General features: G+C 36.3%; 1 protein-coding gene across 1 annotated transcript in view; it reads left to right on the forward strand.

Annotated features, from left to right (window-relative positions):
• Positions 1–13,757, forward strand: part of DCBLD2 (discoidin, CUB and LCCL domain containing 2) — a gene marked incomplete at both ends in the record, with an annotated part of 100,564 nt that overhangs the window by 55,641 nt on the left and 31,166 nt on the right. The window contains one exon of the mRNA XM_079704863.1: positions 9,717–9,854. Coding sequence (XP_079560989.1) covers positions 9,717–9,854 — 138 coding nt within the window. The remainder of the gene's footprint in view (positions 1–9,716; positions 9,855–13,757) is intronic.

Here is a 13,757-nt window from a genome sequence, read left to right on the forward strand (position 1 = left end):
GGGATATTTTTCCAGATTTATTGAGAAATAATTGATATGCATCACTGTGTAAGTTTAAGGCATACAGCCTGATGGTTTGATTTGCACACATTGTGAAATGATGACCATAGTAGGTTCAGCTAACATCCATCTTCTCATGTGTGTGTGTTTATATGTGTATATATATATATATATATATAATAAAAAAGAAGAAAAGAAAAAATATTCTTGTGATGAGAACTCTTAGGATTTACTCTCTTAGCACCTTTCCTATATATCATGCAGCAATGTTAACTATAGCCATCATGTTGTACGTTACATCCATAGTACTTAATTTATCTCATCACTGGAAGTTTGTACCTTTTGACCACCTTCCTCCAATTCCCCCTCCCCCCACCCTCCACCTCAGGTAACCGCAAGTCTGATCTCTTTTTCTATGCGTTTGTTTTTGTTTTCGATTCCACATATAGGTGAGATCATATAGCATTTGTCTTTCTCTGTCTGACTTATTTCACTAAGCGTAATGCCCTCGAGGTCCATCAGTGTTGTTGCACATGGTAGGATTTCCTCATCTTTTATGGCTGGGTAATATTCTTTTGTGTGTATATGTACCACAACTTCTTTATTTATTCATCCATCTTTGGGCACTTAGTTTGTTTCCATGTCTTAGCTAGTGTAAATAATGCTGCTGTGAACATGGCAGTGCAGATATCTTAAGTTAGTGTTTTTGTTTCCTTTGGATATATTCCCAGAAGTAGAATTGCTGGATCATATCATAGTTCTGTTTTTAATTCTTGGAGGATCCTCCATACTGTTTTCCATAGTGGCACTACCAGTTTACAGTCCCACTAACAGTGCACAAGGATTCTCTTTTCTCCACATCCACACCAGCGTTTGTTATCTCTTGTCTTTGATGATCGCCATTCTAACAGGTGTGAGGTGATATCTTTTTGTAGTTTTCATTTGCATTTCCCTAATGACTAGTTATGTTGAGCATCTTCTCATGTACTTTTTGGCCTTTCACATATCTTCTTTGGAAAAGTCTATTCAGGTCCTTTGCCCACTTTTTTATTGCCTTTTTTTTTTTTTTTTTTGGCCGCACAGGGCACATGCGGGATCTTAGTTCCCTGACCAGGGATTGAACCCACGCCCCCTGCAGTGGAAGCATGGAGTCTTAACCAGTGGACCACCAGGGAAGTCCCCTTTGCCCATTTTTTAATTGAGGTGTTTTTTTGTTTTGCTGTTGAGTTGTATGAGTTCTTTATATATTTTGGATATTAACCCCGTATCAGATATATGGTTTGCAGATATTTTTCCCATTCCATAGGTTGTCTTTTCACTTTGTTGATGGTTTCTTTCGCTCTAGGGAAGCTTTTTAGTTTGATATAGTCCCACTTGTTTATTTTTTATTTTGCTGCTTGTGCTTTAAGTGTCACGTCCAAAAGATCATTTCAAAGACCCATGTCAAGGAACTTTTTATTTTTTTTAATTTTTGGCAGTCTTTGTTGCTGCGCACGGGCTTTCTCTAGTTGCGGTGAGTGGGGGCTACTCTTCGTTGCAGTGTGCGGGCTTCTCATTGCGGTGGCTTCTCTTGTTGCGGAGCACTGGGCTCTAGGTGCATGGGCTTCAGTAGTTGTGGCTCACGGGCTCTAGAGCTCAGGCTCAGTAGTTGTGGCGCAAGGGCTTAGTTGCTCTGTGGCATGTGGGATCTTCCTGGACCAGGGCTCGAACCTGTGTCCCCTGCATTGGCAGGTGGATTCTTAAGCACTGCGCCACCAGGGAAGCCCCTCAAGGAACTTTTTATGCCTGTGTTTTTTCTTCTAGAAGTTTCATGGTTTCAGGTCTCACATTTAAGTCTTTTAAAAATATTTATTTATTTATTTATTTATTTGGCTGTGCCAGGTCTTAGTTGTGGCACATGGGATCTTCATTGCCGCATGCGGGATCTTCATTGTGTCATGCGAGATCTTTAGTTGTGGCATGCGGGATCTAGTTCCCTGATCAGGGATGGAACCTGAGCCCCCTGCATTGGGAGCACAGAGTCTTAACTGCTGGACCACCAGGGAAGTCCCTCACATTTAAGTCTTTAGTCCACTTTGAGTTAATTTTTGTGAGTGGTATAAGATAAGAATTCAGTTTCATTCCTTTGTAGATGAATATCTAATCATCCCAACTTGCACTTTTATTCAGATTGAATCTATAAATCAAGTTGGGAAGAACTGACATCTGGACAACATTTAGCCTTCTTATCCATTAACATGGAACATCTCTCCATTTATTTAGTTCTTTGATTTTGTTCTTCAGAGTTTAGTAGTTTTCCTCATGTAGATCTTATACATATTTTGTTAGATTTATACCTAAGTATTCCATTTTGGGGGGTGCTAATGTAAATGGTATTGTGTTTTTAATTTTAAATTCCACTTGTTCGTTGTCGATATATAGGAAAGCAAATGATTTTTGTATATTAACCTTGCTGTAATCACTTATTAATTAAAGGAGTTTTTGTCAGTTCTTCTAGATTATCTACACAGATGATCGTGTCGTCTATGAACAAAGATAGTTTATTTCTTCCTTCCCAATCTGTATTATCTTTTTTCCTCTTTTCTTGTCCTATTATGTTAGCTAGTACTTCCAGTATAATGTTAAACAGGAGTGGTGAAAAGGGACATTTTTTGCCTTGCTCTTGATGATTTTGGGAAAACTTTTAATTTCTTACTATTAAGTGTGATGTTAGCTGTAGGTTTTTTGGGGAATGTTCTTTATCAAGTTGAGGAAGTTCTCCTCTATTCCTAGTTTTTTTAATCATGAATGGATGTTGGATTTTGTCTAATGTGTTTTCTGCATCTATTGATTTGATCATGTGGTTTTTCTTTTTTAGCCTCTTGATGTGATGAATTGCATTGATTTTCAAATGTTGAACCAATCTTGCATGCCTGGGATAAATCACACTTGATCATGGTGTGTAATTCTTTTGTATATTGTTGAATTGTATTAATATTTTGTTGAGTATTTTTACATCTATTTTTATGAGAGGTATTGGTCTGTAGTTTTCTTGTAATGTTATTGGTTTTGGTTTTGGTTTTAGGGTAACGCTGGCCTCATAGAATGAGTTAGGAAATATTCCCACTGCTTCTGTCCTCTGAAAAGAGATTGTAGAGATTTAGTGTGATGTCTTTCTTAAATGTTTGATGGAATTCACCAGTGAACCCATCTGTGCCTGGTGTTTTCTCTTTTGAAAGACTATTAGTTATTGATTCAATTTCTTAAATAGATATAGACCTATTCAGATTGTCTACTTCTTGTATGAGTTTTGGCAAGTTGTGTGTTTCAAGGACCTGTACATTTCATCTAGGTTATCAAATTTGTGGACATAGAGTTGTTAATAGTATTCTTTTATTATCCTTTTTAATATTATGATGTCCCCACTTTCATTTCTGATATTAGTGATTTGTGTCCTCTTTTTCTTAGTTAGAGGCTTACTGACTTTCTTTTCAAAGAGGCAGCTTTTAGTTTCATTAATTTCTCCATTGTTTTCCTGTTGATCGATTTCTGTTCTAATTCTTATTCTTTTCTTCTGCTTACTTTGGATTTAATTTGCTTTTCTTTTTCTAGTTTCCTAAGGGCTAATGATTTTTCAAACATTTTTATTTGCCCAGAACATGGATTCTTTTAGACTATAAACCAGTGTGTCATGGGTTTTATGGTGATTAATATTTGATTAGCTTTTATATTTATATTTTTCTATATGTATCCATATACTGTTTTTTGAAATTCCTCTCTTATTTATCCATGAGAAACTTCTAACAAATTTGGCTGGCTTTGAGAGCCATCAGCAGAACCTATAATTGTTGGCAGTTAAATGCTTCTTGTTGATTCAGGAGTACCTTTGAATGACCAATTGGGGAAAGCAGTTACAGAATTAATGAGTATATTGGCCCAGATTAAGGATGAATTTTCTTCTTCCTTTCCCAGAGTATTTTGCCAAGTGCTTGTATTACTTGTATAATGGGTAAAACCTGTGATCAAAGGCGAGCCAAGTGAGGAGAGATACCATCATCCTGGCTGGGAATAAGAGGTGAAAATAGGTGTTTATCTGGTATATATTGATGATCTCACTTAAGCACCTGCAAGGAGATCTGTTGTACTTTCTTTTTTTCTTGTTATTTTTTTAAATTGGGATTCTTTAGGACTGCCTTTTGAGTTTCACAGAAAAAGAGGGGGTTTAAAAAAATGTTTTGTTTCTACCACAGATTGAATTTAGACACATTTCAGATGACAAGAGAACTCTAAATAAATAAACAAACAAGAGGTGAAACTGCAATGCTAATAGAAAATACTTTTATGATTATGTCTGTATTATAAAAGGGTTAAAAAATTTTTGTTTCACTTCAAGAATATATTTTTGTCAATTATTTTCATAGAGCACTTTTACTTTTAAATCTAATAACTTGGAATTTCCTAGTATTTGTATACATGATATAATTTTTATAAAGTAAGGATAGTTCTGTGTGTCATGATCATATTCTTTATGATCATTTAAATATGATCTTTTTTGTTTGTATCTAAAAGTATCTGAAAAGTCAGTATTTGTACTGAGCACCTTTATGGGCCTTGTAATAAAATCCTTAAATGGCAAAGAACAGCTAGTGCTGATAAGCCCAGCTGAACCTATTGTTCATTTTTACAAGAGTTAACTGGTTTATGTAAAGATTCTAGCTGATACAATTTTTCTTCCTTTTACCTATTCCCACTGGGCCTTAAGATTTAATGTGATGGACCCTGGCTCTGCACACATTTGGTTTTACTAACAAATTATACGATGTCTAATATTTTTAGTATTTGAGATAATATTTGGAATAACATGAAGTACATATTATATTGCTCTGTTTTAATATTAGGTCATTATTTTTTAATATTTAGTATTCAAAAATAAGACAGTATCTAATATTTGTCCTATTTACCAGACTGTTTCTAAGTTATTTAGTATTAAACAATCTAAAGACTTAATCATCTTTTCTTCTTGTATATTCATATAATAACTGTTACAGGGTTCTTGTTTTACTTGAAAGTTAAAAATATTGATTGCTATATTTAAATTGCATTCCATATTTAGCAATAGAAGGCTTTTTTTTTTTTTTTTGGCACAGTAGGTGTTTTTAAAGAAAGAATGAGCAAGGACTTCCCTAGTGGTCCAGTGGCTAAGACTCCACGCTACCAATGCGTGGGACCCGGGTTCGATCCCTGGTAGGAAACTAGATCCCACATGCCGCAACTAGGAGTTTGCATGTTGCAACTAAAGATCCGGCACTCGGCAACAAAGATCTGGAGTGCTGCAACTGAGACCTGGCGCAGCTGAATGAATAAATATTTAAAAAATAAAAAAATAAAGAAAGAATGAGCAAGACATATATTTTATATTGAACACCATAGCAAACACCTAAGACCTGTGTGTGTGTCTGTGTGTCTGTGTGTGTGTATGTGCGTGTGTATGCACACCTTGATGTTTGGTATTTATTCAGTTTTTTCAGCTGTCAGAAGGGGGTGGAATAGATCTCTGAAGTTCTCGTTCTGCTGTGTCCGATTCTGTGACCTACTTTTTCTTTGTGCAAAACACCTCACAATAAAAATTGTTTTAATGTTTGCATTTCTTTTGAAAGCTTTATCGAGATATAATTTATATACCATAAATTTCACCTATTTTAGATGTATAGTTTGATGAGTTTTAGTAAATTTATATAGCTGAGGTGAACATCACTAAAATACAGGTTTAGAAATTTCCATCACACCAAAAAGTTCCCTTGTGCCCATTTGGAGTCAATTCCCACTTCACCCCTGGTCCCAAGCAGCCACTGATCCTATGTTTTATCTTTATTGTTTTTTGCCTTTTCTAGAAATATCATAAATGGCTTCTTCTATTTAGCATAATGTTTTTGAGGTTCATCATTTTTGTTTTGGGCAAATAAAAGATAACTAGAAGTGGAATTGTTGGGTTGTATGAAATGTATGATATGTATATTTTATGTTTAACATTTTAAGAAACTGCCAAATTGTTTTTCAAAAATGGCTGTGCCCTTTTATGATTCCATCATCAGTGTATGAAGGTTTCAGTTTCTCCACATTCTTACCAATATTTGGTTTTGTCAGTCTTTGATTATAGCTAATCTAGTGGGTATGTAGTGGTATCTCCTCATTAGTTTTAATATGCATTTCTTTAATGACTAATACTGTTGAGCATCTTTTCATGTGCTTATTTGCCTTTAGTGTGTCTTCTTTGTTAAAGTGTCTGTTTAAATCTTTTGCCCATTTAAAAAAATTGGATTGATTGAGTTACAGGAGTTTTTTTACACATTTCAGATGTGAGGTCTTTATCAGATTAATGTTTTGCGGATATTTTTTCTTAGCCTGTCATTTGTCTTTTCATTTTCTTAATGGTGTCTTTTTTTTTTTTTTTTTTTGCGGTACGCGGGCCTCTCACTGTTGTGGCCTCTCCCGTTGCGGAGCGCAGGCTCAGCGGCCATGGCCCACGGACCCAGCCGCTCCGCGGCACGTGGGATCCTCACGGACCGGGGCACGAACCCGTGTCCCCTGCATCGGCAGGCGGACTCTCAACCACTGCGCCACCAGGGAAGCCCCAATGGTGTCTTTTAAAGAGCAAACATTTAAAATTTTGATAAAATCCTAATTATTAATATTTTTCTTCAATGGATTATGCTTTTGGTGTTGAATCTAAGAAATCCTTGCCTAACCCAAAGTCACAAAGTTTTCTTTTATGTCTTCTTATAAGAGTTTTATAAGGTTAGCTCTTAGAGTTAAATCTATGATCCATTTTGACTTAATTTTTGTATATATTGTGAAGTTCTAAGTTGTTTTTTCATATTGGTATCCAACTGGCTTAGTACATTTGTTGAAACGACTGTTCTTTCCCTGTTGACACTTTTTTCAGAAATCAGTTGATAGTTGTAAGTAGGTTCATTTCTGGACTCTGTTCTGTTCCATTCACATTAATGTAGATATTCACCCTTACAAAGATGCCACACTCTTCTTGATTACTGTAGTTTTATATAGTAAATATATAGTTTTATATAGTAAGTTTTAAAGCAGGTAATGTAAGTCTCTCTACTGTCTTCTTTACTAAAATTATTTTGGCTATTCTGTGTCCTTTGCATTTTAGGCTCAACTTGTTAATTTCTAAAAAAAAAAACCTGCTAAGATTTTGATATGGATTGCATTGAATCAGTAGATCTATCTGGGGAGAACTGACATCTTAACAATATTGAATCTTCTAGTCCATGAACTTAGTATATCTCCTGATTTATTTAGTTCTTTAATTTTTTAGCAGTGTTTTGCATATTTTAATGTACAGGTTTTGAATTTCTTTTTTTAAAATGTATCTCTAAATAGTTAATCTTTTTGTTGCTATTATAAATTAAACTTTAAAAATTTCATTTCAGATTGTCACTAGTTTATGGAAATAAAATTGATTTTTAAAAATTGAAGTATAGTTGATTTACAATATTATGTTAGTTTCCAGGTGTACAGCATAGTGATTCATGGGGTTTTTTTTGCCAATTATATTCCATTATAGGCTATTTCAAGATTTTGAGTATAATTCCGTGTGCTACACAGTAAATCTTTGTTGCTTATCTACTTTATATACAGTAGTAGTTTGTCTCTGTTAATCCCATACTCCCAATTTTTCCCTCCCCACCTCTCTCTCCCCTTCGGTAACCATAAGTTTGTTTACTGTGTCTGTGAGTCTGTTTCTGTTTTATAATGAATTTGTAATGAATTCATTTCTTTCTGACTTCAGTTAGTATGATATTCTCTAGGTTGCTGCAGGTGGCAATATTTCATTCTTTTTTGGCTGAGTAATATTCCAACATGTGTGTGTGTGTGGGGGGGGTATATATATATACCACACACACACACACACACACACACACACACACACACACACATACCACGTCTTTTTTTTTTTTTTGTCTTTTTTTCTTTCTTTTTTCTTTTTTTCCGGCTGTGTTGGATCTTTGTTGCAGCGTGTGGGCTTCTCTCTCTAGTTGTGGCCTGTGGGTTTTCTGTCTCTAGTTGTGGTGTGTGGGCTCCAGGGCACGTGGACTCCAGAGTGCTTGGGCTCCAGAGCGCCTGGGCTCTGTAGCTTGCAGCACACAGGCTCTATCGTTGAGGCACGCGGGCTTAGTTGCCCCGTGTCATGTGGGACCTTAGTTCCCCGACCAGGGATGGAACCCGCGTCCCCTACATTGGAAGGTGGATTCTTTACCATTGGACCACCAGTGAAGTCCCATACCACATCTCCTTTATCCATTCATTTGTTGACGGACGCTTAGGTTGCTTCTGTGTCTTGGCTATTGTAAATAGTGCTACTATATTATGAACATTGGTGGTGGTGGGGGGTGCATGTATCTTTTCAAATTACAGTTTTCATCTTTTCTGGATATGTTACCAGGAGTGAGATTGCTGAATCATATGGTAGCTCTATTTTACAGTTTTCCATAGTGGCTGCACCAATTTACATTCCCACCAGCAGTGTGGGAGGGTTCCCTTTTCTTCACACCCTCTCCAGCATTTATTATTTGTAGATTTTTTGATGATAGCATTCTGACAGCTATGAGGTGATACCTAATTGTAGTTTTGATTTGCATTTCTCTAGTAATTAGTAGTGTTGAGCAAGCATCTTTTCATGTGCCTGTTGGCCATCTGTATGTCTTCTTTGGAGAAATGTCTATTTAGGTCTTCTGCCCATTTTGATTAGGTTATTCTTTACAATTGACTTTTGTATATCGACCTTGTGACCATATCTCCCTTACCAGTTCTGGTGGGGGGTTTTGGTTGATTATTTAGCATTTTCTACTCACATGAAAATGTATAGTCCTTGAAAATGATATCTATGGAAGTTCACATTACTCTTATTCAAGTGATGTTATTCAACTTAAAGTATTTTTAGAACTTTTTATTCAGAATTTGTTACAGTTACCAGGCATATAAGAAAACCCCATTTTTATTAGTTATTGGTGGATATCTTGCTCTGATTTTTTTTTCTGCCCTTTTATCTTAATAAACTTAGATCTGTACTGAGGGAGGATATGTTATTTTTTACATGTCTGTTAGACATTAAAGGATAAAAGTTGGTAGGCAGTTAGATATATGCATCTGAAGTTCAAGGAAAAGGCTATGTAGAGGTGTAAATGTGAATTGTCATATCACAGTTAAAGCTGTAGGACTAGATATGATCACCTAAAGGGGTTGACAGAAGTCCAGCAATTCTTGGAAGAAAACTTGAGAAGGTCTGTAAAAGGTTTGAGGGGTGCCCTGAGCTCAAGAATCTGTTCCCCCTTGGGGAACATGTTAAGAATACTACTGCTTGACTGTCAATTCATGTATGAGCCACCTGCCTGCATGAAATGCTTTAAGTTAATTTTTTAAAATTCCTTGTCACAGTTTTAAAGAGTATAAATATATTTCACAGGAAATTGAGTCATTATAAGGTCAGTGATGCCTGTATACACTGTTTTTCCTTTTGAATCATTTGAACAGTTATTACTTGGAATTTTTTTTTTCTCTCCGGAGTAATGTGAGTTTTTCATCATTAAACATTCTAGTCATCATTTTAGATTAATTTAATGCCCAGTTTGGTATATTATTATGATTCTTTTACCTACATTGTAAATATTATTGACTTCATGAATCACACCAAATATCTGCTTTTCTTTGATTCCTAGGCAAATACTGTGGTCTGGGGTTGCAAATGAACCATTCAATTGAATCAAAAAGCAATGAAATTACAGTGCTGTTCATGAGTGGAATTCATGTTTCTGGACGAGGATTTTTGGCTTCATACTCGGTTATAGATAAGCAAGGTAATTTTCACTTTATATCATGATTCCCACATTTTACAGTTTCTGAAAACAAAAATGCAATGTTTTCTTTGAGTACCTGTTATCTGAGTTTGGAATAGGGTAGGAAGACTGAACAGTTAATACCACATACATAAATCTGACAAAATTAGATCAGTTTCAGAATTTTTAAAATTAAGTATATTAACTTTATATAAAGTCTTTTTATGTACTTACCTTTCCTTAGTAGAAGAAATATTGAGTTTTCCACCTTTATAAGATTGGAACACAAATGATAATAAATTTTAAAAATCTATCATTGGGGCTTCCCTGGTGGCGCAGTGGTTGAGAGTCCGCCTGCTGGTGCAGAAGACAGGGGTTCGTGCCCCGGTCCGGGAAGATCCCACATGCCGTGGAGCGGCTGGGCCCGTGAGCCATGGCCGCTGAGCCTGCGCATCCGGAGCCTGTGCTCCGCGGCGGAAGAGGCCACGGTGGTGAGAGGCCCGTGTACTGCAAAAAAAAAAAATCAGTTACTGTATCAATTTAAAGCTTTATTATCCACAGTTTACCACTTCATCTTCCTGTGTTAAAAACCATATTACCATTCTTTTCAAAGAAGAGACTTGCATAGCACCAGGAGTAACCTGGGGAGTGCTCTCTGAGACACTACAGGATAAACATGAGATATTTTCTAGATTGTTAATATTTAGAATCTGAAGGGGGGAATTAAAAGCAAGGCTATTAAGTGAAATAGATACATACTATCTGTCTCATTAAAGTTTCATTGAGTGTGAGAGAGGAGAGCTGTTCTGTGCGAAAAAAGGTTTACTTTCCCTTAATTTCTAAGCTATGGAACAAGGTTTGAAGACTAATAAAACCCCTCAGAGTGAAAAAGAAAACTCATTTGAATGGAATAATGGAAAGAAAAGAACTGGAAATGTTATGCTAAATGAACAATTAATATATTTGACAGAACTAGGAAAACTAAGGCAGTGTGGTGTTGTAGAAGGGGCACTAAGTAGCCCTGGAATCCAAGCCTGCCTTTGCCATGTACTAAGCAGGTGACCTCTGACCAGTCATTTCACCTCTGTCAGTTTCATCTGGAAATGGGTTAGTTGTGAGGACTAAATCTAATAATACGTGTTTAGTGTCTGTAGGCACATAACATAGTAGGCAGAAGACAAATGTTAGTTTCCCCCCTTTCACTACTGTACACACACACACATCTCACTTTCCCCACTCCTGCCCCGCCTGCCACCATCAGAAGAGTAAGGTAGAAAACACAGAGTGAAATGATAGCTTTCCATCCTTTCGGTTTTACTTTGTGAAAGTCTTGGGTTGATGGGTGAGAGGATAGAAGATAATTAATTTGCTTCTTATTCTTCTTAAGTTTCTTGGTCACAGTATCAGGTTAAATTATTTATTTTACGTTTTCATATTTTCCCCTTTCTCTCTTTGTTATTTATTGAGTTAAAGGTTTCTGGAAAATAATATCTCCTCTTTACCAAAAATTTTCTTACATTGGATATTTAAATTATGGAGCTTTTGATCCACGGAAACCTAAATGCCCTTACTAGAGTTTCTTAAGAATTGACAATCATCTCAGATACCACAATCAGTATGTTGTAGACTTATATACATCTATGCCAGATTTAAAATGGCTATGTCACTATTTTAGATGACTCTTAGCTTCCAAAGATTTTTTCGAAATATCCACCTTAATCAGGAACTTCTTTGTAGTAACACTTTCCAAAGTCATAATCATCTTGGGAAATCCTCATCTCACAGCTTGCTCCTGAATTTTTTCTTAATGTTTTTGTGCATTCTTACCCATCCATCAAGCATTTGTTTCATTTGAAGTGAATTGGCTAAATTCAAGAGAACACTGGTTGAATTTCATATTACTTCTTCTTGGGTGGCCTTTCAGACATAATTTCTTGTAATGGCTCATTCATTTGAAGGCTGGTGCGCTTTGGTTGAGAGTCTCAGTTTGTTTCCATCCAGGAAACTTAGCTGCCACACTGAATTCCATGAATACTTTCAAGGAACATCACTACATGTCCCCAGCTTAATAACCTAGTTAACGGTTTAGAGTATTTGGGAATGAAAAAGTTGTGAAAAATCTTGCTTCACTGGCTTCCTCATTTGTTAAACTGTCACAAAGACTTGTTAACGTTATAGTGTGATGTGTGGTTGATACAGCCATGATTTTGTGTAAGATAGACTAATTTTCATTACTTCTTATAAGAGCCTATTGCAAAATTATATTCCCTTCAGTGCCTTATTTCCTGCAATAGGCCTGGCACCGGGAAAACAGCAGTAAATGAGACAGACGCAATCACACCTTCACAGGGCTTACAGTACAGGGTTGGAAAAAGGCATTAAACACATGGTTACTTAATTGCAGTTATAATAAGTATGATGAAGGAAACATTCAAATAAGGGTGCAGGGAGTAGAAGATTGATGAAGAGCAAAGCTCTCCTGAAGAAACCACTTCTGAGCCCAGAACCAAAGGAACCAAAGGATTAATTGGAGGTTCCAGACATACAGGGAAGAACGTGGTAGGGAAGAGAGCAGCAGGTGCAAAGGCCTTAGGGTGGGAAGGAGCTTTGGAGGAACTGGAAAAATAACCAGCACAGCTGGGGTGAAATGAATGAGTGGTGAGTTAAGTCACATTATTCAGGGCCTTGCAGAAAATGTTAAGGGTTGGAGTTTTATCCCCACAAAAGTGCGTGGAAGCTGTTAGAGCAGAGCAGTGATGTGACTGGATTTATGTTTTTGTTTTTACGATTCCCTGATCTGTGAAGAACGGGCCAAAGAGAGAGAAGAAGAATTGTAGGGAGGCCAGGTAAGAGGCTGTTTAGAGGGGGACTGGATCAGAGGTGACCAAATTAAGAGATCTTGCTATAAAAGTAGGTCCAGAATTAGGCCAGATTCTAATTTAATTCTTTTTAAAGACTTTTGAACCAGACATATCTTCTACAGGGAAACATTTCAAAGGATTAATACTCATTCTACCTGAGTTTATGTTGAAGTAAGAGGCTTAAGACACAAAGAAGCTTCTTGGATGAGGTGCTGAGCTGCTACAGTGCCTTGGTGATGTCTGGGGCACTGTACCCGGTGTGCTCTTCACTTTAGGGTCTAGTTTTTATAACTTTTATGGTTTTATTCCTCTCTGTTATTTTTAATGATCTTTGAGCAGTAGTTTCCAGTCTTTTGCATTGACAATTACTGCTTTTAATTTTCACCCGTAAACCTCATTTTTGAAAGATTTTATCCACCAGTGAAAGGAAGTTTTCCTGTTTCTATTGGGTAGCAAAGAAAGACAGATAAAAATATTAATCAACACTTCAGTAATAATTAGAGGATTGGTAATTTACTCTGAGTTGGTATAATTCCATCAGATTTGCACTAGACTTTCTGAAATTGAAATTTTCATCTGAAAATTGAAGATGTATGTGGATCCTAGACATATCCTGGGCAACATATTAGCAACCACTGTTTAGAAGTTCTGTAGAGAGAAACTCCTTAGTTACTGCTGGTCTTACTGAGAGAGGCAAAGCCAGCCACTCACAAGTCCAGACTCAGTAACTCAGATCTTTTAATCCAGAATAATAAATGATACCGACATTTTCATTCTAAAATGTAAATGTAAAAGACAGCATTTACCACTGGACTTGAAAAATAAAATAAATTTTATAGGGGATTTGCTCTAAATTCCTGGTTTTGAATCTGTTCAACATTAGCCAGTTTCTAAGAAAAGCTCAACATTTCTAGGATGACTCTGGGCAATAATTTTTTAGGTAATTTTAGTTATGGAACAATGAGCTCAGAAGGCATGTCTGCATTTGCATTGATAGCTTCAGGTCTTTTAAGGCAGCCTCTGTTTGTTATGTGCCATCAATTTGGGGCGGGGTGTGTATCTG

The sequence above is a fragment of the Hyperoodon ampullatus genome (genome assembly GCF_949752795.1).
Source record: "Hyperoodon ampullatus genome assembly, chromosome: 5".
NCBI classification, from domain to species: domain Eukaryota; kingdom Metazoa; phylum Chordata; class Mammalia; order Artiodactyla; family Ziphiidae; genus Hyperoodon; species Hyperoodon ampullatus.